Source organism: Cebidichthys violaceus, unplaced genomic scaffold, assembly GCF_023349555.1.
Source record: "Cebidichthys violaceus isolate CVI_PGR_0920_01 unplaced genomic scaffold, fCebVio1.0.p SCAF_12, whole genome shotgun sequence".
Taxonomy (NCBI): domain Eukaryota; kingdom Metazoa; phylum Chordata; class Actinopteri; order Perciformes; family Stichaeidae; genus Cebidichthys; species Cebidichthys violaceus.
The window spans coordinates 776232-797695 of record NW_027176285.1 but is presented as its reverse complement, the minus strand read 5'-3'; the positions used below and the strand labels follow the sequence as shown (position 1 = coordinate 797695).

At 41.7% G+C, this 21464-nt stretch overlaps 1 protein-coding gene and 1 long non-coding RNA gene across 4 annotated transcripts in view; one reads left to right on the top strand and one right to left on the bottom strand.

Annotated features, from left to right (window-relative positions):
• Positions 1-873: 873 nt before the first annotated feature.
• On the top strand, positions 874-13262 carry LOC137868833 (uncharacterized). Of its 2 annotated transcripts, none has more exons than XR_011102244.1 (7): positions 874-1005; positions 2124-2205; positions 9171-9286; positions 9408-9789; positions 11569-11720; positions 12191-12234; positions 13179-13262. It is a non-coding gene; the product is annotated as an uncharacterized lncRNA (long non-coding RNA). The 2 variants fall into 2 exon arrangements; XR_011102245.1 differs by having other exon boundaries at positions 13152-13242.
• The window catches only part of rai14 (retinoic acid induced 14), a 30517-nt gene continuing 17005 nt past the window's right edge, over positions 7953-21464 (bottom strand). The window contains exons 4-21 of one of the 2 annotated variants that reach the window (XM_068705794.1): positions 21373-21461; positions 21109-21173; positions 20835-20892; positions 20101-20171; positions 16146-16252; positions 15691-15875; positions 15163-15188; positions 14695-14781; positions 13877-13966; positions 13183-13320; positions 12556-12657; positions 10997-11713; positions 10263-10741; positions 9858-10026; positions 9611-9778; positions 9360-9509; positions 9202-9267; positions 7953-8758 (exon numbers count right to left, since the gene is read on the bottom strand). In XM_068705794.1, the coding sequence (XP_068561895.1) occupies positions 8672-8758; positions 9202-9267; positions 9360-9509; positions 9611-9778; positions 9858-10026; positions 10263-10741; positions 10997-11713; positions 12556-12657; positions 13183-13320; positions 13877-13966; positions 14695-14781; positions 15163-15188; positions 15691-15875; positions 16146-16252; positions 20101-20171; positions 20835-20892; positions 21109-21173; positions 21373-21461 (2854 nt within the window). In that variant the 3' untranslated portion in view covers positions 7953-8671. The remainder of the gene's footprint in view (positions 8759-9201; positions 9268-9359; positions 9510-9610; positions 9779-9857; positions 10027-10262; positions 10742-10996; positions 11714-12555; positions 12658-13182; positions 13321-13876; positions 13967-14694; positions 14782-15162; positions 15189-15690; positions 15876-16145; positions 16253-20100; positions 20172-20834; positions 20893-21108; positions 21174-21372; positions 21462-21464) is intronic. The other variant, XM_068705795.1, reaches the window with a different exon arrangement.

The window sequence follows — 21464 nt, the reverse complement described above, 5'->3', positions numbered from 1 at the left end:
AACAGATGCTAAAATAGGAATAGATGCTAAAATAGTTGCGTAAACAGAATAAATAGCTGCATAAATAGTAACAATAAAAACAAATAAAATATAGGTCACCAACATATGCATGCGTATAACCAATGAACTATGTAAACACATACATAAACCATGGAATGAAAGATAGTTAAGAAAGTAAATATAAAAGATAACATGTCACAAAAAACATAAATTACATATTTTATTTAATAAATATATTTTTTAAATAAAATTAAATTTTTAAGGCAATTTTTTTTTAAATTCAAAGTACATAGTCAAAGGACTAAATTCAAAGGACATAGTCCTCCCTGCAGCTCAGCTGACTCAATCCCTTGCAAGGCATGCTGGGAGGGGCCATTATGGTGAGAGGGGACATCATTCCGTCATGATAGAAATCACACACATCTTTTATAAATCGCCCCCCAGTTGAAATCTTTTTTGTCCATCAGAAACCTATAAATTGTGATGAATTGAGATGAACGAGGAACGACCTGCTGGTGAACCATTAGTTAATGAGTAACTTAACTAATAAGCTAATAATGAAGTTAATGAAGTTATTCTTAATGAAGAATTATTGAGTTCTTCCCTAACTGAGAACTTTGTCAGGATAGCCAGACAACTCTCTTTCTTCTTTTTCAGTAACCTGTGTTAAATATAAGCACACGCGCTGTTATCGTAGCGAGAACGCACATTGCGATCGCCGCGCGATCCGCCAATCACACCACTGTAGGAGCGAGCCAGGGCTAGCCAATCACAGCGCAGCAGGGCGGGACTATGGGAACACGCGCGTGGGTCTGTTCGGAAACAGCCATGATGGTGACGCGAGTTGCGGCCAAACAGTTTGTTTGTTTACAGAATATTTTAGACTATTGTTATTTTAAGAGATTTTCAACGTCCCGGACGAATATTTACACGAGTGGACAACATGTTGGAGGTCTTTACATTGTATCTGAGCCGGAGCACGTGGATATTCAGTTTCCGGGAAGGGTAAGGAACACGTTATATTTCTCTGTGTGTCCTTTCACTCATTTAGTCGTAGACTTAACAACAATTTGAGACTGTCGGTGGCAAAAACAAGCACTTTTAGTGAACATAGCATTATATTGACGCTGTAGCAGGTCGTCCCGTGGCTGTTGGGATTCAGGTTTAATTGATGTTTTAATTAACTGGTGACGTCCAGGTGTGTGAGACGGATGAGTCGTCGGAGTGACGTTTCAGGACCGGAAATGAACATTTTGATCACGCCTCTCCTGTGGGAATGAATTCCATGAACACTTTATCCTTGAACAACACACAGTATATGATGACATCACACAGTACATGATGACAACACACAGTACATGATGACATCACAGTATATGATGACATCATGCTCCCAACAAGCTTCACAACTTTAACTGAATGAATAGGAAGAATCAATGACTTATCATAAATTGCATCATATATTAATAATTTATGTACAGTATAGTTTTATACATGTATATATATATATACATATATAAAACTATACTGTACATTTGTCCATCAAATCAGTGCAATAGAAATAACATTTAGCCTTCTGTTGATCATTTTGACATTTAACATTTACCTAGTGTCTCCAAGATGGATTGAATAAAGTGATATTCTTCATACCAAAAGGTAACTCATATCCACATGATCCCTCACAGTGACATTATAGTAAAATATAGAAAAATGTCCATCTCAGTTTCTGAAAGTCCGAATTGGCGTCTTGTTTGAATGTCTTGTTTTGTCCGTCCAGGACCCAAAGATATTCACTTTCATATGATACACATCTGGAGATTACCTGCTTTTCTCAGTGTTACGAGGGTGAAAACAGCATTTGGCACTAAAATTCATAATAAAATGAGAAAATCCTTTTTATTTCTCTAGTATTTAATACACACTGGGGTATACAGAATAGGTTCCCTATGTGATGAATTCATATAGACTTTATTTATCGACTTGGTGTAGTATGTCATAGTATACAGTATAGTTTGTTATGAACTCTACGAACGCCTTGAGAAGAACTCTAGAACGATGAATGATTGATGATGAAATATGAATGATTGTCTGTACTGAGTGTTTCTTGCATCTCTGTCTTCCAGAAAGCGCTGGATGAAGCACAGAGAGGCCGATGAGATGCTGCTCAGCCTCCAAGATGAGTCGATGAAGCTGGACGAGCTCAGGGCAAGTCAAACACGATGAATGATGTTAGAAACAAAAGTTTAACGAAGTGTGTAGTATGTTGAATAAGTGTGTTAAAAAGTCATAGTATGGTATGTCGAAAAAAATCATAGTATAGCATGTCGAAAAATGTGAAGGTGTAGTATGTTGAAAAAAAGTCATAGTATTGATGTACGATACTATAATCACTATAATGTCATTAAAAAAGAAAACAAAAGTCATGGTCATAGTATATCTTAAAACGTGTGTAGTAGTAGTAGTGTATGTAGTTTTGAGAAACACAAACAAAGTTTGTTGATTTCTTTATTTTCAAAGTTGAAATTCATCCAAACAAGAAGAAAATTAAGTTCTATAGGTAGTATAGATATGGGTCTATAGTTGTTAAAACAGCATGGGTTTTCTGCTTTAAACAAATTCATAACTTCTGGCACAACATGCCAAAAGTGTTGAAGGTGAAACAGCTCAAAGTGATATGATGCGGGTTTAAAGACCTGAGGTTGTGTGTTCAAACCCTACGGGGTTCAGTTATTTTTTGGTCCCAATCCCAAAATGAAACGGTCAAATACACAAAGAGAAGCTTCATATGTGTACTTGCATTGGTGGCGCAGGAGGTTTGTTCACGACACGAAAGGGCCCCGTGTCTGGTTCAAGACCTGCTCGGTACTGATGCATGTGCATAAATAAAACAGGAATAGATGCTAAAACAGGAGCTAAAATAGGAATAGATGCTAAAATAGTTGCGTAAACAAAATAAATAGCTGTGTAAATAACAATAACCCAAAAGTCACAATCGTATGCATGTGCGCAACCAATATACTATGTAAACATAAACCATGGAATCAAAGTAAATATAAGTAATATGTCCAAAAAAATTAATGACATTTTTTATTTTATAAATATATTATTTAAATAAAATTTAATTTTTAAGTTTCAGCCGGTCATCATCTACTTTCCCATAACACCCTGGCTACATCTCTCTGAAACCACAGGTGGGGACAATGCGCCCACCACCCCCAACCTCTGCGGTGGCGCACTAGAGACTTAGACGCGTGGGATAGGTAAATAACAATAACATCAATAACCCTAAAGGCAAACAAATGGAATGAAAGATTGTTAAGGAAGTAAATATAAAAGGTAATATGTCCAAAAAAAGTAATGACATTTTTTATTTTATAAATATATTTTTTAAATAAAATAGAATTTTTTAAAGCATTTTGTAAATTCTTTGGCTTTTTTACGGCATATTTTTTTCAACATGCTATACTTGATATTCAGATCATGATGACATAATACTTACTTGTTCTCTGAGATTTCACCCAAAAAGTAAATGTACAGAAAAAATATTTATAAAATAAAGTGTCATTTATTTGTTTTGGATATATTACCTTTTATATTTACTTCCTTAACTATCTTTCTATCTCTATTTTTTTTTTCTTTATTGTTATTTACCTTATTGACGCAATTATTTATTCTGTTTTGGCATTTATTTCTATTTTGGCATCTATTCCTATTTTGTTTATGTTGCACATGCATCAGTACCGAGGAGGTCTTGAACCAGACACGGGGCCCTTTCGTGTCGTGAACAAACCTCCTGCGCCACCAATGCAAGTACACATATGAAGCTTTTCTTTGTGTATTTGACCGTTTCATTTTGGGAAAAGGACCAAAAAAATTACTGAACCTCAGCGGGGAAGACAAATACGCCCGGAGACCAGGCATCTGTCTGTCTCCGCCGATAGTGTGGGGAGATAGAGGAGTGGTTGGGAGACAGGTGGTTGTAGGTTCAATACTGGTGCGGTTCGGTGCTATTGCAGTGCATTTTGGGTGAAATGTCTCAGCTGGAAAAGACAAATATGCTCAAAGAACATAGCAGTTTGATGGAACTGATGGCTCTGCTAGATACAAGGGTGGCAAAAGAAGATGTTGGCTTATGCACCAGGTCACTGGTTCACATCCCATACTGTCCCATACCGTAGGACATCCTTTTGTAATTATGGAATCCTTTTATAAGTTAAGTAAGTTAAGCAAGTTAAGTAGCATAAGTAGCATTAAGTAAGTTAAGTAGCATAAGTAGCATTAAGTAAGTTAAGTAGCATAAGTAGCATAAGTAGCATTAAGTAAGTTAAGTAGCATAAGTAGCATTAAGTAGCATAAGTAGCATAAGTAGCATTAAGTAAGTTAAGTAGCATAAGTAGCATTAAGTAAGTTAAGTAGCATAAGTAGCATTAAGTAAGTTAAGTAGCATAAGTAAGTTAAGTAGCATAAGTAAGTTAAGTAGCATAAGTAGCATAAGTAGCATTAAGTAAGTTAAGTAGCATAAGTAGCATAAGTAGCATTAAGTAAGTTAAGTAGCATAAGTAAGTTAAGTAGCATTAAGTAAGTTAAATTTCTGCCGGTCATCATCTACTTTCCCATAACCCCCTGGCTACATCTCACCGAAACCACAGGTGGGGACTATGCCCCCACCACCACCTCCGCGGTGGCGCACTAGAGACTTAGATAGACGCGTGGGATTCGAACCCACTTAGTCCATGGCTGCAGGTTGCCTACGCTTGCTGACCCACGAACGCCACCACTACACTACTGGTCTCTTTCGCATACAGAACACTTTTTTCCGTGTATTTAACTCTGCGATTGCATGTCAAACCTCAAAACCTTTCGGTACTTATAAGGATCGAACTCGCAACCTCCGAGACTCCAGGCCTTCCTCCATCAACCTGAGCTAATCCACGCCACACACTTCAAATTTTTTTTTGTCGTATTTGACTCTGCCATTGCGCGTCAATCCTCAAAACTCACTGCACCTTATAAGGATCAATACTACAACCTAGTGTCTCCTAACCACGCTTCTATCACCCTAAGCCATCTGCCCTGACACTGCCAGCATGTCTCTACGCGTATTTGACTTTGTGATTAGATGTCGGACCTCAAAACACGATAAGGATCGAACACGCAATCTTGGGGGCTCTAGCCAGTTGGCCGTTACCTTGAGCTAATCGACCCGACGCAGTCCAAAGGTTTCTTGGTGTATTTGACTTCTTGATTGGTTATCAGACCTTTAAAACACACAAACCCACAACTTCTTGCCTCCTAGCACCGAACCCATCTGCCTTGAGTTACGTCTCGACACGTTTTTGACTTTGTGATTTGATGTCGGGCCTCAAAACAGTCTGAACGTGATTAGGATCAAGCCTGAAAATTACAGCCTTTCAATACAAGCGTTTATCAACCTGAGCCATCGATTCTGTCACACCCAGGACCTGGGTTCATGGGTTCAACCCTTGTGAGATACAGTGACACTTTAACGTGCAAAGCTCTGCCAAACAGTAGAGTACCCTTTCTGATCAAATAGCTGACAGAAGACCTGAGGTGCGTGTCTTTTGGTTTGGTTAACATGAGGTGCAGTGCTTGTTGACGTCCAACATTCTACATCCAACGTTATTGGCATAAATGTGGCGAGTGGGTCTTTCTAGGGGGCGCTGTATGGATTGTGTTACTTGGTATTATACGTAGCTTTGTCATATGTTGTGTTTGGAGCTCGTACAAACAGCTGAGATGACTTTGTAGTGCAGGAGCTGCAGTTTGAGCAGCTATGCGGCATCATTATATTCGTTACTGATGAGCGCACGTTATGAGTGGATGAATTTTTGGATGAATGCGTCGGCACCCCCGGTGGGGGCGCTCGGGTGCACGAGGTTTTAATAGCAGTTGTTAGGGAGCGTTGTTTGAAAATGTATACAAAAGAATTTGTCCCCTTCCTGATTTCTTCTATTTTTGCATACGTGTCACACATCTTTCAACAGGATTAAATTATCATACAAAGACAACCTGAGTAAACACAAAATCAAGTTTCTAAATGACTCTTTAATAATCTAAACATCTGTTGTATAGAACCTATCCAGCAGTGGGAAGTTAGCTAAAAGGTCTAAACATTCAGCACTCAAAGGAAATATCTCGGTCTGGAAAGGGTTTCAGAGTCATTTGTAAGGCTGTGGGACTCCAGCGAACCACAGCGAGAGCCATTATCTAGCAATGGAGAACAACTAGAACAGTGGGGAATCTTCCCAGGAGTGGCCGGCCCACAAAAACATTCTCTGGGAGGACATCGACGACAGGAAGTCCCACAAGAACCCAGGCAGAAACAGTGTAGGACCTGCAGGCCTCGCGATGGTGTGGGGACGCTCTGCTGCTTCGGGACCTGGTCAACCTGCCGTAATTGACGGAAACACAAGCGCAAGTCCACCTCTGCACGGCTCAACAGAGACGAAGTGGAGGTTGGAGTGGTTTCTTATCAAAACCTGAAACCAGTTGAGATGCTGTGGCAGGACCTTAAACAGACGCTTCATGCATGAAAGCCCTCTAATGGGGCTGAATTAAAGCAATTCTGCAAAGAAAAGTTTGCCAAAATTCCTCCACAGCCATTTGAAAGACTGGCCTCATGGGAAGAGTCTGGTTGTGGTTGTTGCTGCTTAAGGTGGTACAACCAGTTATTACGTTTAAGGGGGAAAATACTCTTTCACGTGGGCGAGATAGATGTTGGACTACTTTCCCTTTAATAATTGAAATAATCATTTAAAAACAATGTTTTGTGTTTATTCAGGTTGTCTGTCTTATATCCAATGTTTGAAGATCTAAAACAGTTCATGCAAACAGAAGGAATCAGGAAGGTGTGTGTGTGTGTGTGTGTGTGTGTGTGTGTGTGTGTGTGTGTGTGTGTGTGTGAACACATTAGTGCTGGGCGGACTGTAGTATGCATGTTTTAAATGAAGATGTATTAATGTGGGCAACAAAGCAGTTTGCAAACAAGTCTTTTTTTTCATGTCAGTTCAAAAACAACTGACAAAAGAGTTTATTTCTTTTCCCTTTCTTGTTACAAAACATTTCAGTCAAGGCCTAGAGAGAAAGAGTCGTTTATATAGGTATATCCTACAACCTATGAATGAAGCTAAAGCTGTATCAGGTTCCAAGAAACCTCCCTCAGGATTAAATCACCTCCGGTAGAAAACAACAGAAGCTCCTGAGAGAATCGAGGCTGGGAGGTTCAGTCAGTCATACACAAAGGAATATGTAATCGGACTAAAGTCTACCAGGTTAGTGTTGGGAGTGTTCTCAACAGTCTTAAACACTGATCAGAGGAAGGATGACGTCTAATACAGTACTGAGGCAAAGCAGCGTGATGAACAGCTCAGAAGCTACGAGACGCATTCAAAGAAATGTATTGAGTTCAGTGTCGATCTGTACCAAAGAACCACTGAAAGAGAGGAGAGTCTCACAGATAGACAGACGGGAAACAGTCCTGGTAAATGTTAATAAATTAATAAGGAAGCCGGGTGAAATTGGCATCTTTCACAATTGATAACTACTGATATTTAAGGGAATTGACAGCGGACTCAACCGTTGGCTGTCAGTCAACACATTTTTGCTTTTCAACACATTTTGCTTTTCAAGTTAGTGATTGCTGAACAAAAGGCCAGCGTGTGAGATTAGACTCTCTCCTTCAGTCAAAAAGACAACAATATTGAGCCATACTGTTTGTTACAACTGAAATGTTTTCCAATGACGATCATGTTCAACCCCTTATATGTAAAATATGAATAAAAACAGGAAAATAGACTAATTCAGGTGTCACTAGACAAAATAGTGCGTCGTTATACTTAAGGAAAACACAAAACGAAGGCCATCAAAAATACAGCTATCAAACCTCAATAAGGTACAGTATTTTAGAAAACATGGCATGTAATACAATTCAGTAAAGTACTTTTCTTTTTTAATTTGTGCTAATATGAAAATAGCAATACAAACAGTATCATGCTTTTTCTTCATAGAAGTGCGGCCAGAAAAAACACATGTGTGTGATTTCTGGGCTGGCGTTGAGCAAAGTCTCATGCGTTAATAAGAGGACAGGAATAATTTACACTATCAGGAAAACAACCATGAAACCTTTAGACCAGTAAAATAATACTAACACTGTTGTATCATAAAACGGATACTACCAACAGCAGGGAGTCTTTATTCCTCTAAGAGCACATAGTAACAAAAACAAACCACATGAGACGTACTGGTGATTAGAACAAACATCCACGGTTCTTAAGGTCGCTGCACATGGGCGCTGTAGTGTTAACGTGCACAGACTGAGATCAACGTTGGGCTGGAACCACTTGGTTCGTTTGAACGGTCACTTGGCTGATGTACAGTATCTTTGTGCTGGGCTTTCCCAAAAGCATTTTTCCATCATAAGATTGATGATAGTCGGTCAAAATTACACATTAGCAAAAAGGCAATGAACACGGTTGTAAACCCGTTCCCCAGTAACACGTACTCGAGGTTCATCCAGAGGCACCATGTGTTGGCCTGGCTTGCAATCAGCACCAGCAGCGTGTGCGTCGGGACGGGGGGAGAGGTGGGGGTGGCAGCCGATCACTTCGCCGTCGTCCACAGCGTGCTTTCAGGAAACCAGGCCCGGCGTGTCTTAGCAGGCCTCCTTGGCTTGGCTTGGCACCTTGCACATCATCAGGATCTGCTTCAAGGCTTTCTGGACATCCTCGTCCATCTGACCCTGAAAGCACCGGTTCATTAACTAACTAGAGATGACACCATGAACTCAAATGACTAAGGGATGAAAACGTCATATTTTATATATTTTTTATATAACATCTTTACTCTATTATAATTGTATATATTGTGTATTGTGACATGTGTATTTTTTTTTATATATATAATATTAAGATTTTTATACCTGTAACCTATTGCTGCTTGTAACTAAATAATTTCCCTTCGCAGGATCAATAAAGTTTCTATCTATCTATCTATCTATCCATCATTTCTCACAGCCCACACAGTGGCAAGTAATATATTTCCTCACACTCAGGTGAACCATGAGGTTGTTCCCTGTGATGGCTCCAATGTGATACAAGAGGATGGAAATTACATCACACACACAGACAGGTGAACCATTCCTTCACTTGCAGGCTTTCAGTAGAAACTAACGGATGGAGGTACCTGGACAGCATAGAGGAGGTGCATCCTGTAGACCGACACGATCTCGTTGTGCTGCTTCTTTGACTCCTACAGAGAGAAACTTCAGGTAAACACATTGAACAATCCAAACTCCATGTGAATCACTGTGTGTTCTAAGCTATACGTTGACCAACTCGTACAGCTAGCTGGTACTGCAGTTGTTTGATCTGCTGCTGCATGGTCTCCAGCTGCTGCTGTCTCTTGGAGGGAGAACCAGCGCTGTAGGAGAGCTGTGACAGGCTGTTTAAGGCGTCCTTCAGCTTCCCCACCTCCCGTGACAGGTCGTCTATCTGATGGGGAAACGCATCAAACATGCAGTTCATGAAACAATGAACCAGTTTCTACATCCTACAGAACAGTGCTGTGATGGTGCCTCTGCAGCGATACCTACCCTCTTGTTTTTCTCTCTCTCCGAGGCAACGTGGTTCTCCACCAGCTGTTTGAGCTGACACACGGCATCCTGGGACTCGGCCAGCCTGGTGGTCAGCGACTGGTTCTCCTTCTCCCTCGACATCACCAGCTCCTGCAGAGCCTCCCACTCGGCACGATTATCCCGCGCCTGATGGATAGGTACGTTTTAAGAAAAGCATGGTAGGGAAAGATCATGATCCATCCACGTTTGTTTGTTTCCTTCTCACCTTCTGCCACGCGTCAGCAGCCTCCAGAGCCATCTCGTCCTGCTTTCTGAGGGCCCCCTGGAGGAGCTGCGTCAGGTGGTTCACCTCGCCCTCTAGCTGCTCTTGAGTGTTCTCGTGCTCAGCGCGGGAGACAGAGTCGTCGGGGGCGACGTCTTTCTCTGCCGTCAGCCTTTTGTGACAGAGACACAAGTCAGTCATGGTGACCCTGATCACTACAGTAGGAGAAACTCACCGGACTGTAAACTAGTTATGGAGTAAAAAGTACAATGTAGCATAACATGCAAATACTTAAGACATTAATGTAAATGTACTTAGTTACATTCCTCCACTTCTTTTTTGATTGCTCTTAACGCCATCTCCACTTCAAGCTGTAGTCTCAAGTATAAGCAGATCTATCAACCTCACCTGCTCTGAAGAGCCTCCACCTGCAAGATCTTCTGGTGTAGCTGCTCTCTCAGTGTCTCTGACTGGCTCTCCAACTCTTTGATGGCATTTCCCAGCGATGACATCACCTGCGTGTGGTCGGCGAGGGCCACGGAGATCTGTGCCTGAGCTTCTGCTTCCCGCTTCAGCAGTGAGATCTGCTCTTGAGCGGCCGAGTGCTTCTTCTCCGTCTCGGCTTGCAGCGCGCGCAGCTCCTCCACCTTGCTGCTCAGCAGCTGGACCTGCTGCTGCTGCTGCTGCTCCGAGGAGGGAGGCGAGGCCGCGCTGCTCTCGGCCAGCTGTTTCTGTGCGGCGCTTAGCTGACTTTTGGTTTCACTGAAGGAGTGCGAGAGTTCCAGCAGGCGGCGCTGCAGCCCGGCGACGACCTCATTTTGCTCGGCCTTCATTTCTTCGAAGTCTTTGGCTGCTGCTTCAACCGGCACTGTGCCCCTCAGAGCCTCCTGCACAACGAAGGGAACATTTTACCGGTTTGAAAAAGTAAGAGATGAACAGCAACTAGAATACAATGACTAGAGAATCAATGTTTAAGCAATACCAGCTGTGCTTTTCTATACATTCAAAGAGGACTCCACCAGTGTCGTGGTGCTCTCAATGGACAGGATGGACTTTGAAAAAGTAGCAATAAAGTTTTACAGTCGTGTTCCCCAAGAGCCGTAAACAGACTTCGATGTGTAAAACCGTTGGTCCATATTCACCTGGAGCATCCTAATCTCCTCTTGCGCCTCCTTGTACAGCTCCTCGATCTTTGCAGTCCTCTGCTCTTTCTCCTTTACGCTCCACCTTTCCTCCTCCACCCTCCTCAGGGCCTCCTCCAGCTGTCGGATGCGTTGAGCTGCGTTCTCTTGCTCGGATCCCGACTGGACCAGCAGGGCCCTCAGCTGTCTCACTTCATGTTCCAGTGTGGATGCTGTACGTCTCTGGACCTCCTGATTCTCCACCGGCTCTCCTCCTCCCCTCCCCATCTGCACCCTCAAATCCTCCACCTCCTCCACAGCTTGGTGGTATCTCTCTTGAGTGTCGGTCAGCTTTGCCTGAAGCTCCGCAAGACTCTCCATCAGCTCTTCCTCTCTTCCTTTCTCCGTCATGCTTTCGTCCTCTTCTCTTTCTCGGCCTCGCTCGGGGCTCAGCTGGGCGTGAAGAGAACGGTTTTCCTTCCTGGTTTCCAGCAGTTTCACTTGAACGCTCTCCAGCGCCTGTCTCAACAGTCTCATCTCCTCTTTGCTCCCTCCTCTCCCTCCTTCACTCTCTTCTTCCTCTCGTCTGACAGGAACACCACCTGAACCGTCTTCCTGTTCCACTTGTAGCTGGGGATCAAACTCATCCTGGGTGGAGTGGAAGGAGGAGTTGGAAGCCATGCTGTTTGGACGACTGTCGTCCTGCAGGTCTTCGCTAACTTGGAAGGATGGATGTTTCTGTGAGGTGAGGGATTGAAAAAACATTCAGTTTGTCATTTTTGCTCAAATGAATGATTCAAATCATTAATCGATAATCAAATAGAAGGACCAATAACAAATTTCCTGGATTTATGAGGAAGGGGAATCTGAATATTGCTTCAAATGAGGATTGGATTAATATAATTGCTGCTATCTTTATGACAGTTTGGGGCTAATTTGTACTTGATCTATGCTTCATAAACAATAATAGACTTAAAGAGTAGAAGGGAATTTATGAGAGATCCTAAGAATAACTGTCATATATGATATTGAACAGAATGTCTTTGGGTTTTGCACTGACTGAGAATAGATGGATCACTTTAGGTTGTGGGAAATTCTTACCTTTTCCACTGTTTTCTGACATTTTATAGGCGATTAATCAAGAAAATAAAGTATTTGTTTTATTCCTCATTAACTTCAGTTCACATTTTAAACTTTAATTCTATTTTCCTCCAGGAGAACTGTTGATTTCCTCCCTCATCACTTATGCATATGAACATGTGAGTATTGTTTTAAGTGAGAGAGACTTGACAATATGTCTAGCTCATTTCTTTTGCTTGTATTTTCTTCTTACAATGTTACTGTTATGTATTCTTTTAATGTACTATTGCTGTTATTTAATAACTACATTATCTTTCTGTATTGTGTGAACGGTTTGCTGTAGTTTAGGCTCTTGAATGCAGCGTACTGCTCTTACCTGGAGTGTGTTCATTCATTGTTTATGGATAAGATAGATAACTCATGAGCGTGACTGAAGGAGTTACATATAAGTTACATATAAGTTACATATAATACATATAAGTTACATATAAGTTACATACCTTAAGTTTGCCTGCAAGTTGCTGATTCTCCACAGTTAGAGCAGTGATCCTGGCTTGCAGAGCACAAACCAGAGCTGCAGATGCTGTAAAACCGTGCTCGACCTGTCCACACACACACACACACACACACACACACACACACACACACACACACACACACACACACACACACACACACACACACACACACACACACACACACACAGAGACAGAAGAGCAACGTTAAGGACCACTAGCTGCCTACTGAAAAACAAAAGCGAGTTTTGACACGTCTGAAGCTCAGGTTAGACCTCCTTCAAGAATGCCCAAGGTGAAAAGGTTCAGCGGTACACAGCTGTCTGCTTTTGTGAGTGTAATACTATACTGTGACAACAATGTTGATTCAAGGTTTAACTACCAGAAAGACTTTCAGTGGAAAAAAAGCTGAGAATGTGTCAAAAGAAATATCTATATTCAGCCCAAAGGTTTTCAATTCTCTTACTCAAAATAAAAACACATTTTAGTTGGTTTGGGTAGAAGATTCATCTACAAAATGTTTATTCACCAACAACTATATTCAACGCATGTGCTCCACTCTTCACAACATCTGTCTTCAGATCTGCTCATCTGTAACATAGATGTAGTCACCTGTGTTTCCAGCTCGGGACCCGTCACCGTCTGCTCCACCAACTGCTTCAGGTCCTCGATCGTCTCCAGCAACATGGTTCTCTCCTCATGGAGCTTTTCCACCTCCTCTCTCAGTGTCGTTCCTTGAACCTCATCGTCCTTTTTCAAATGAGGGAAAAGGAGGAGTGGCGGGAAAGAGGAGTGGGAGGAGACAGAAGGAAAAAGATGGTCAAGGAAAGAGGGTATGAAGGTTGAAGGCAAGTATTTAGCTGATTGGCACATGAGCTTCAACTGTAATATAAATCACAAGATAACTATCAACACAATGTCTCCATGTCTCTGATTCTCTTTCTAACTCTATTGAGATGTAACCAACTCATAAATGTCTCATACCTTATGTTGTATTCAAGCCTTTTTAATATATATATCTATTTGTAATTTTCATATACATTGAAGTTACTCTAGGATCCTGTGAGTCTCCTTATTACTACTATATTACTACGGATACAGGATCAATGACATTTGCTGCAAGTTTGGGGTTTATACAATATTTTAATAATGATATAAAATAATTGTAGATAAATGTCTAGTTCATTAAATAAGACTCTTAAGCGCTGATGAAACATCTTATGGAATAAAGTCTGCCATGCTTCTCATTGGGGTCATTATATTGGTTATGTGGACTGTCTTCATATCTTGTTATATATTGTTGTACCTTGTAGCTGAATCTTTTTGGAGTGTCACTTTTGTTGGATCCAGGGGTCCCAGCGGAGGTGAGGACTGAAGGAGAAGAGGGTCCAGAGCTCTGAAGAGGAGAGGAGCTGATTAGTTTGTGGATTATTCTTCCTCATGTTAGGATTTGGTTTGATTCAAAAGTGAACATTTGTTCTTTGTTAAAAACAAATGGGTGAAATGTGTTTGAATCGTAAAAGTGTCCCATTAAAAGAAGTAGGTGCTCTAGATGTTTGTATGAAGAAAGGTTTTAAAGTTAAATGAACATCCTATATGTTATAAACACGTTGTTATCCTTTGAAAAACCATAAACTAATGAGACTGACTGACAGAGAGAACAGTCACACAATATGATATTAATAACTTTGTTTTAGATGTACTGTCCCAGAAATAATTGCAGCAAAATATATTATTGTGATTTTGAGATAATTTTATGCTACTAATATAATAATTATATAATAGCATAATAATGCATGTACACATTTTAAAATGACCTAAATAAATAAAATAAACCAAACCATAAATAATTCCGACACTCTGGCTCTGTTCACAAAAAATGTGCAATGTCTGCATAATTCCCAAATCTTATAATGAAGGGAAAAACCCTGCGGAATATTCCGGCATCATATTTGCTAAAATGTCAGCGACATTCTTTCGTAAAACAAATCATTCATGCAACAATGACAACCTGCAATATCGTACAATAAGCCGGTGAAGTAATGATTATTGTGACTCTGTGAATATATGCTGCAGACATGCATTAATATAAAGAGTGGCGGACGAGGAGAGACATGCTTTTACCTGCGGTGGGCTAATAGGAGGTGGAGGTGCTTTTCGTTTTTTGGGAGTTGTGATCCGTTCATCACTTAGTTTAGCTACTTGATCATGCTGAGGAGCCAGCAGAGAGAAGGAAGCAAAGGAAAGAGAAAAGGAGGGATTCAGTGCTGGTTAGTAAGAGGAGGTCCATCGACAAGAGCTACAGTAACACCTCAGTTCTGTTCTCCAACACAGCAAGTAAGAGATGTTCTACAAGCTGAGAAACTTACTATCAACACATAAGAGAAGATGATGCTAAACTACAGTCCATGAGTTGGAGCTACACAACAGAAAGTAGATCAAATTTGGCTCTTTTTCATTATGAATTACATAATAGTACTAAAACCTAATTTAGACTATTGCTACTTTATGGATGTTTTAAATCCAGATGTTTTAGTCACTGATTGCCTGTTTGTGAGGAGCTCTAAAGAAAAGTATTTTAAACATTGTTACCTGAGGACTTCTAGGAGACCTTGTATCTGTTAAAGAAAATGTCAAGAAGAACATTAAACAAGCAGAATCAAATAGCAGTGATAAGTGTAGCTTTGACTTTAGATACTTTACATGTTCTACTACATGTGACATTCATAGAGAGGAGCTTTACACCAAACATATACAAACAAAAAGACAGACATTACTGAGAGACGTCCTCCAGGTGGCAGTGTTGTCTTTGGAACCAGAGCAGCACAAATCTCTACCACCCAGTGACACGTTGTTGTGTGTGTGTGTGTGTGTGTGTGTGTGTGTGTGTGTGTGTGTGTGTGTGTGTGTGTGTGTGTGTGTGTGTGTGTGTGTGTGTGTGTGTGTGTGTGTGTGTGTGTGTCGGGATGAACAGCTGGTCTTCACAAGATCAAAAAGAGAAGTCCTCCCTGATTTCATTCAGTGTTTCATAACCACATGTTGAGGCTGTTAGCTGCTGTTCTTTTCCTCAACCTGAATACGATAACTGTAACGCTCACACAGTGAGTGTGCGACTCTTACCAGATGCCTGCTGTCTGTTGAGGGCAGCACTGAGGGCAGTTTTGACCTCAGCGTTGCCCAGCAGCTTGGCGTAGTGTTCCACATCACGGCCTTGTGAGTCTGCAGCCGACAGATCTGCTCCTCGCTGAACCAAGACTTCAACAACGGCAACGGCGTTCGACTCGCTAGCCAGCATCAAGGCCGTCCTGCAACACAGAACACGACACGTATCGATACCAACGCAACATCTATACCATCATCCAACTCTCTCTCTCTGGATATCAAGCTGAAGACAAAGACAAAGGAGGAGCGACTCAATTCTCTGATTAGGTAGACATTACTCCACTTCATCTCTACATTGCAAGTAGACATTTTCTGCTCCATTAACGCTCTGAATGTCAAATGCAGCTACTTTAACTAGTCATCACTACTGTCACACATTGTCTATACATGTTCTGTGCGTCTTGACTTTGTACCTGCCGCTGTTGTCAGAAGTGTTGATTTCAGCACCGCAGTCCAGCAACGCGCTGCTCACCTCAGCATGAGCGTGTTTGGCTGACAACAGCAGAGCGGTGAGTCCGTCCTTTGGAACAGACAGACAGTGTACACATTAGATAAGACCGCAATCAATCATGCTGTGGAGGGACCACGAACCACACACACACACACACACACACACACACACACACACACACACACACACACACACACACACACACACACACACACACACACACACACACACACACACACACACACACACACACACACACACACGTTGTCTCTTGGGACATCAGGTCGTGGTCCTGGACATTGAGGTATGGCGAGTGGTTGTGGGGTGAGATAAACCTCAGATCCATGTGAAAGAGGACTGGATGTCTCCTGAATGAATTTCCCAGCAGATAAACTGAAAGTTGTTCCACTTTCTGGAGAGGCGTAGATTTTTGGAAAAAATCCCCAAAAATGATATCTTTACAGTTGTAACTGAAGGGGCTGACTCAGCAGAGTTTATCACCTTGTGTTGGGAAACTGAGGCAGCATTTTATGCAACATAATCCCATATTTTACACCAGGATTGACAGATCCTAACCCCCGAGCATGACGAGCGTGACATTTAACCTAACCTTCACCACCTGTGACCTAAATCTCACCGGAGCATTTGATTGGCTGGGCTTGTGGAGGGCAGAGTGCAGCCTGGAAGGAGCTGCTGCTGCTGCCACATTGTCTGCACTAAGATGACATCACAACTCCATGTTTAACTGTATGAATAGAAATCCCCACAGTTCATATATCTTAAACGAAGGGGGAAAAAAATCCAAAGTCATGTCCAACTGGAAAAAAAGCAGAAACAGTGAAGTGTGTCAGCCGAGCTTTGTGTTTTATATTACAAGGCTGCTGCTTCGACACACCACAGAGAACGAAAGTATGCTGTGGGTTCCTCTGAGCTCTGCTGAAGACTTCAGCAGCTCTGCTCTGCTCTGCTCTGCTCTGCTCAGCTCAGCTCACTCTGTGCTTCTACCGATTTCTGGAATCTAAAAACACAGGAATACGGTTTGCACCGCGGGGTTAATAGATCCAGGGTCCGTGTCGATGTACGTGAGATACACAGGTGTACAAATGTTTGACTACACTTGAGTTACGTTTACAACTCGCTGCCATCTTGTCAGTTTAAAGCCAGGATACCAAATATGGGCAGCGAGGTAAAGACTCGGTGGAGCTGACGTAGCGCTGCAGCCGAGGCTAAGTGTGATCATTTGAGAGGCCTGTCAATCAAAGAGAAGGCACACAGACGTGAACCCGTTTAAAGCTCAACACACGCCTTCACAATAAACAAGCCTCTGAGGTGAATGCCACTGGATGTGGACACAGACACTGCACACAGACACACTAGCACGTTTGTGTTTTTAACAGACACGTGAATTAATATTTCATAAGTACAACATGTGACGGACTACTTTAGAAAGGGCTTTTTTTTGTTGATACCACCTCTGACCGATGAAAGAGGACATAGGAGTGGAATAGAGAGCGGTGGCTGTTCTAGCTCTAATGAGGCGCAGGCTGAGGGAGACGATGAACCTGTTCAGCATGCAGCCCTGTAAATAGAAGCAGGGCCTATTGGTGACCCCTCCTCATGTTGCTCACGTCTGTGAGCTGTTGAAACAAAAAGTGACCGCATTCATTTCAATAATTACAGAGGCCTGAAGCGATGATAGTGTTCATGAAAGACCAAAGATTGGGGGGAAAAATAACAGTCTGAAATATGTATCATTTCCTATCCTGTGTAAACGCTGAACGAGGTCCTCACTCCCAGGTTGGGAATCATTGCTAGAAGTTCCATCTGAATAAACCCGTGTTTCAGTGCCGGGGACAGTAATGAATCACTCAGCAAACTACTTCCTGGTATGTGGATGTCTACAGACAACCTAGAATATACAAGCAGACGGTCATTCTGTTTTGTAGAAGTCTTTAGGATATGATTCACGATCTGACTACAGCAAACTGTTATTAACACAAACGATGAAATCAAGTCCGCTGAGCTACACGACCTGCTGAGCTAACATGTGGAGTAGAGCTTTGACTACGAATTCACACGACATTCCTCGTCACATTTTAGACGGTTTCATATTCAGACTTCTTCTTTCTTTCATATTTATTCACCGCTCTTTAGTAGAGCTGCATGGATATTAACCAGATAATAAATCAACCAATATTAGCTTATGGCAGATATGAACATGCTTATATTGTGTTTATACATTTAATAGAAATATACTATTGGTAGACATATCTTTATGGGTTTTTGTAAACTTCCAAATATCGATGTCAGCATCAGCCTCAAACATCAAGTATTGTGACGACTGTACTTTGTATATCATCAGCTACATAACTGTTCCTTTTGTCTTCCAACATTCTTTGACCCACTCAAACCGACGCATCGATGCCAAACGATTACATGTGTGAGTCGTGTCGAGGCCAACTTTCTTTGAAAGAAACAGAGAAATATAAAACATGAGGAAGTATTTACACTGCATGGAACCACCGTCTCAGAACAGAGTTTACATTTACTTGATTTTCTATAAACATTCTATGTTGGCAGATGTTCCTCCGTTTCTTTCTACATCTTGCTGTGTGTTCATGACGGCATGTTCTGTTCAGAACAGAAACATGTTCCAGACGACTTTGTGGTTCTCGGTCTCTGTGTCCTCTAACAGCAAACAGAGCCGCTCACGACACACACACACACACACACACACACACACACACACACACACACACACACACACACACACACACACACACACACACACACACACACACACACACACACACACACACACACACACACACACACAGAGTAAATTGATCACATTTTGTCTTCCTGTTATCGGAAAAACTGCACTAAAGCTCCGTCTTTCAGCTCCAGAACAAGGTCTGTCGTCTACATAAATATACGTTTGATGAGACATTTTGAGTGAAAAGCATCCTTCCATCCTGCAGGTTAGGGTTTCCTAACGGTACACGCTATGCTGCATGCTGCTTAACAAGCTTTGGATTGGGTTAGGAAGAAATATTTAAAGACCACAAGTAAAAGTCACAGAAAAGCTAAAAAGTCTTGTTGCTCTAATTGTAGCAGGATTTCATGAACACTATACTTTAGCTTTAAACCCATTAGAGGAGTACAAAGCATGAACAATGTTTAAACGTCACAACATACAACTTGAGGAGGAAATGCATGAGGATCTCAATGAGACATAAACAGCGTCTTCTAGTCGGCTGAGAGAATCACTCTGTGCAACGTGTTTATCTGCAACAGGCCAGCTGTGGCGTGATAATAAAACAGGGAAATAAATGGGCAACACATTCTGTTCTCCATTTCTTTTTCTATTACACACACACACACACAATATCACACACCAGTCGGGTAAAAACCACAGGCATGGAGCGTCACTGCAATGGAGACCACATGTCTGCGGCTTGAGAGCCGAGTTCCCACAGTAAACTGACCCCCTACCACACACACACACACACACACACACACACACACACACACACACACACACAATGTACATTAATCAATCATTAAGCGGAGGAGGACAAACATGAGGAAACGTCAGCTAGTGAGGATCCTTCATATCATAGAGAGATCAATGCTCTCTTAACACACATTAATAAGCACATAAAGACCAAACTACAATCAGGGAGATGAAATGATGGACAGAAAATAAAAAGCGTCCACAGGACCAACAGACAGGTCAATATTTACAAAAATCCAAACAGGGATCAACCTTCCGAGAGCAAATCCCTCTCTGGAAATGACACAGTAGAAGATGATATGAATGAGACTGAATGGAGCATTAATATGGCTCCTTAATGCGCGGCCAGGAAAATAAATTCTGAGGAAGAAAGAAAGTGGGAGTGATAGTGAGTACATACAGCATCTCTCAGGTTGACGGGACCTCTGAGTTCACACAGCAGTTGGACAGTCTGGATGTTTCCACTGGCAGCTGAAGATGAAATAAAAATAAATATTTTAATGTTATTTATTTATTTTACAAGACAAGGGTGAGACGTATATAGTTTGTGTTTGTATGTGCAGGAATCCTGGTCTATGGCACCAAAAGAAGGATAAAGGAGTTCAGAGATAGCAGTGTGGTCTGGATCAGTTAGGTCTAGCTCTAGGATTTAGTTTAGGGAGTATCTCATCTGCTCCCCTCTCTAATTTCCAAAAGACCAAACATGATTGGCTTGTGGTAGTTGTACTGTTGAAACACATGATGCTCGTGAGCCATTGCCTCTACTTTAGAAGGGCAACATTGACAAACCAATGCAATTATGTATTTTAACAGTTGTCAACGATCTGTAAACTGAACAGAGACTCAAACGTTTCTGTTCAGAGCTTCATGAAAAGAGGATGCGGTCTGTGAGTTCCCGTCACTAACAGTGTTTGGTTTGAATGAAAGATTATTATGGGAACTTTTAATTTAAACTAACTGGGCTGGAATCACATTTAATCACGTACTTCCAAATATGGTAGCAGATTTCCTCTGAATAAAATCAGAGGTTTAACTTAATCTCACAAGACATTTTCCCACGTCTTTGTCCAAGCACACTAATCTTCAATAAAAGCACTTCTGTTTAATTAACCCTCGGGCCACCGAGACACTCACCAGCGTGATGCAGAGCCGTCTTTCCTGAACCGTCTACAGCATCAACAGGACATTTACTCTGGAGGGGAAACAGACAGACATTGTTAGACATGTAAATCAATGTTACACATGAAGTATGAATGACTGTGAAAGAAAAGCTCCGTTATTAAATGCTTACATTCCCCTGAATGACTTTCTAAACATGAAATCTGTCCAAGTAATAAAAAGTAAAATGAGCATGGCTTGATAGATGGATAGATGATTTTCAGGGCACTCAATATCTCCTCCATCTTACCTGAATGAGCTTTTTGCAGCACTCGGTGTGATTGTTCTTGGCAGCCAGGTGTAACGGATTGAAGCCTGACCAGAAATCAAGAAAGACCAAAGTTCAGAACCTCATTAGGCCAAAGACTTTAGTGACAAATAGGATAAAATGAAAAAGAAGACGACCTCAAGAAGTGGCACTAAAAGGTGTGTGGACACAACATTGTGCAGAAATCCAGATTCTAATCAATCCCTGAAATGTTCCATCGACACTGAACACAACTACAGTCCATACCTGCAGCATCAGTGATTGACAGGTCAGCTCCATGGGACAGGATGACAGACAGGCAGTCGGTTTGTCCTCGCGCCGCTGCCACATGAAGACTG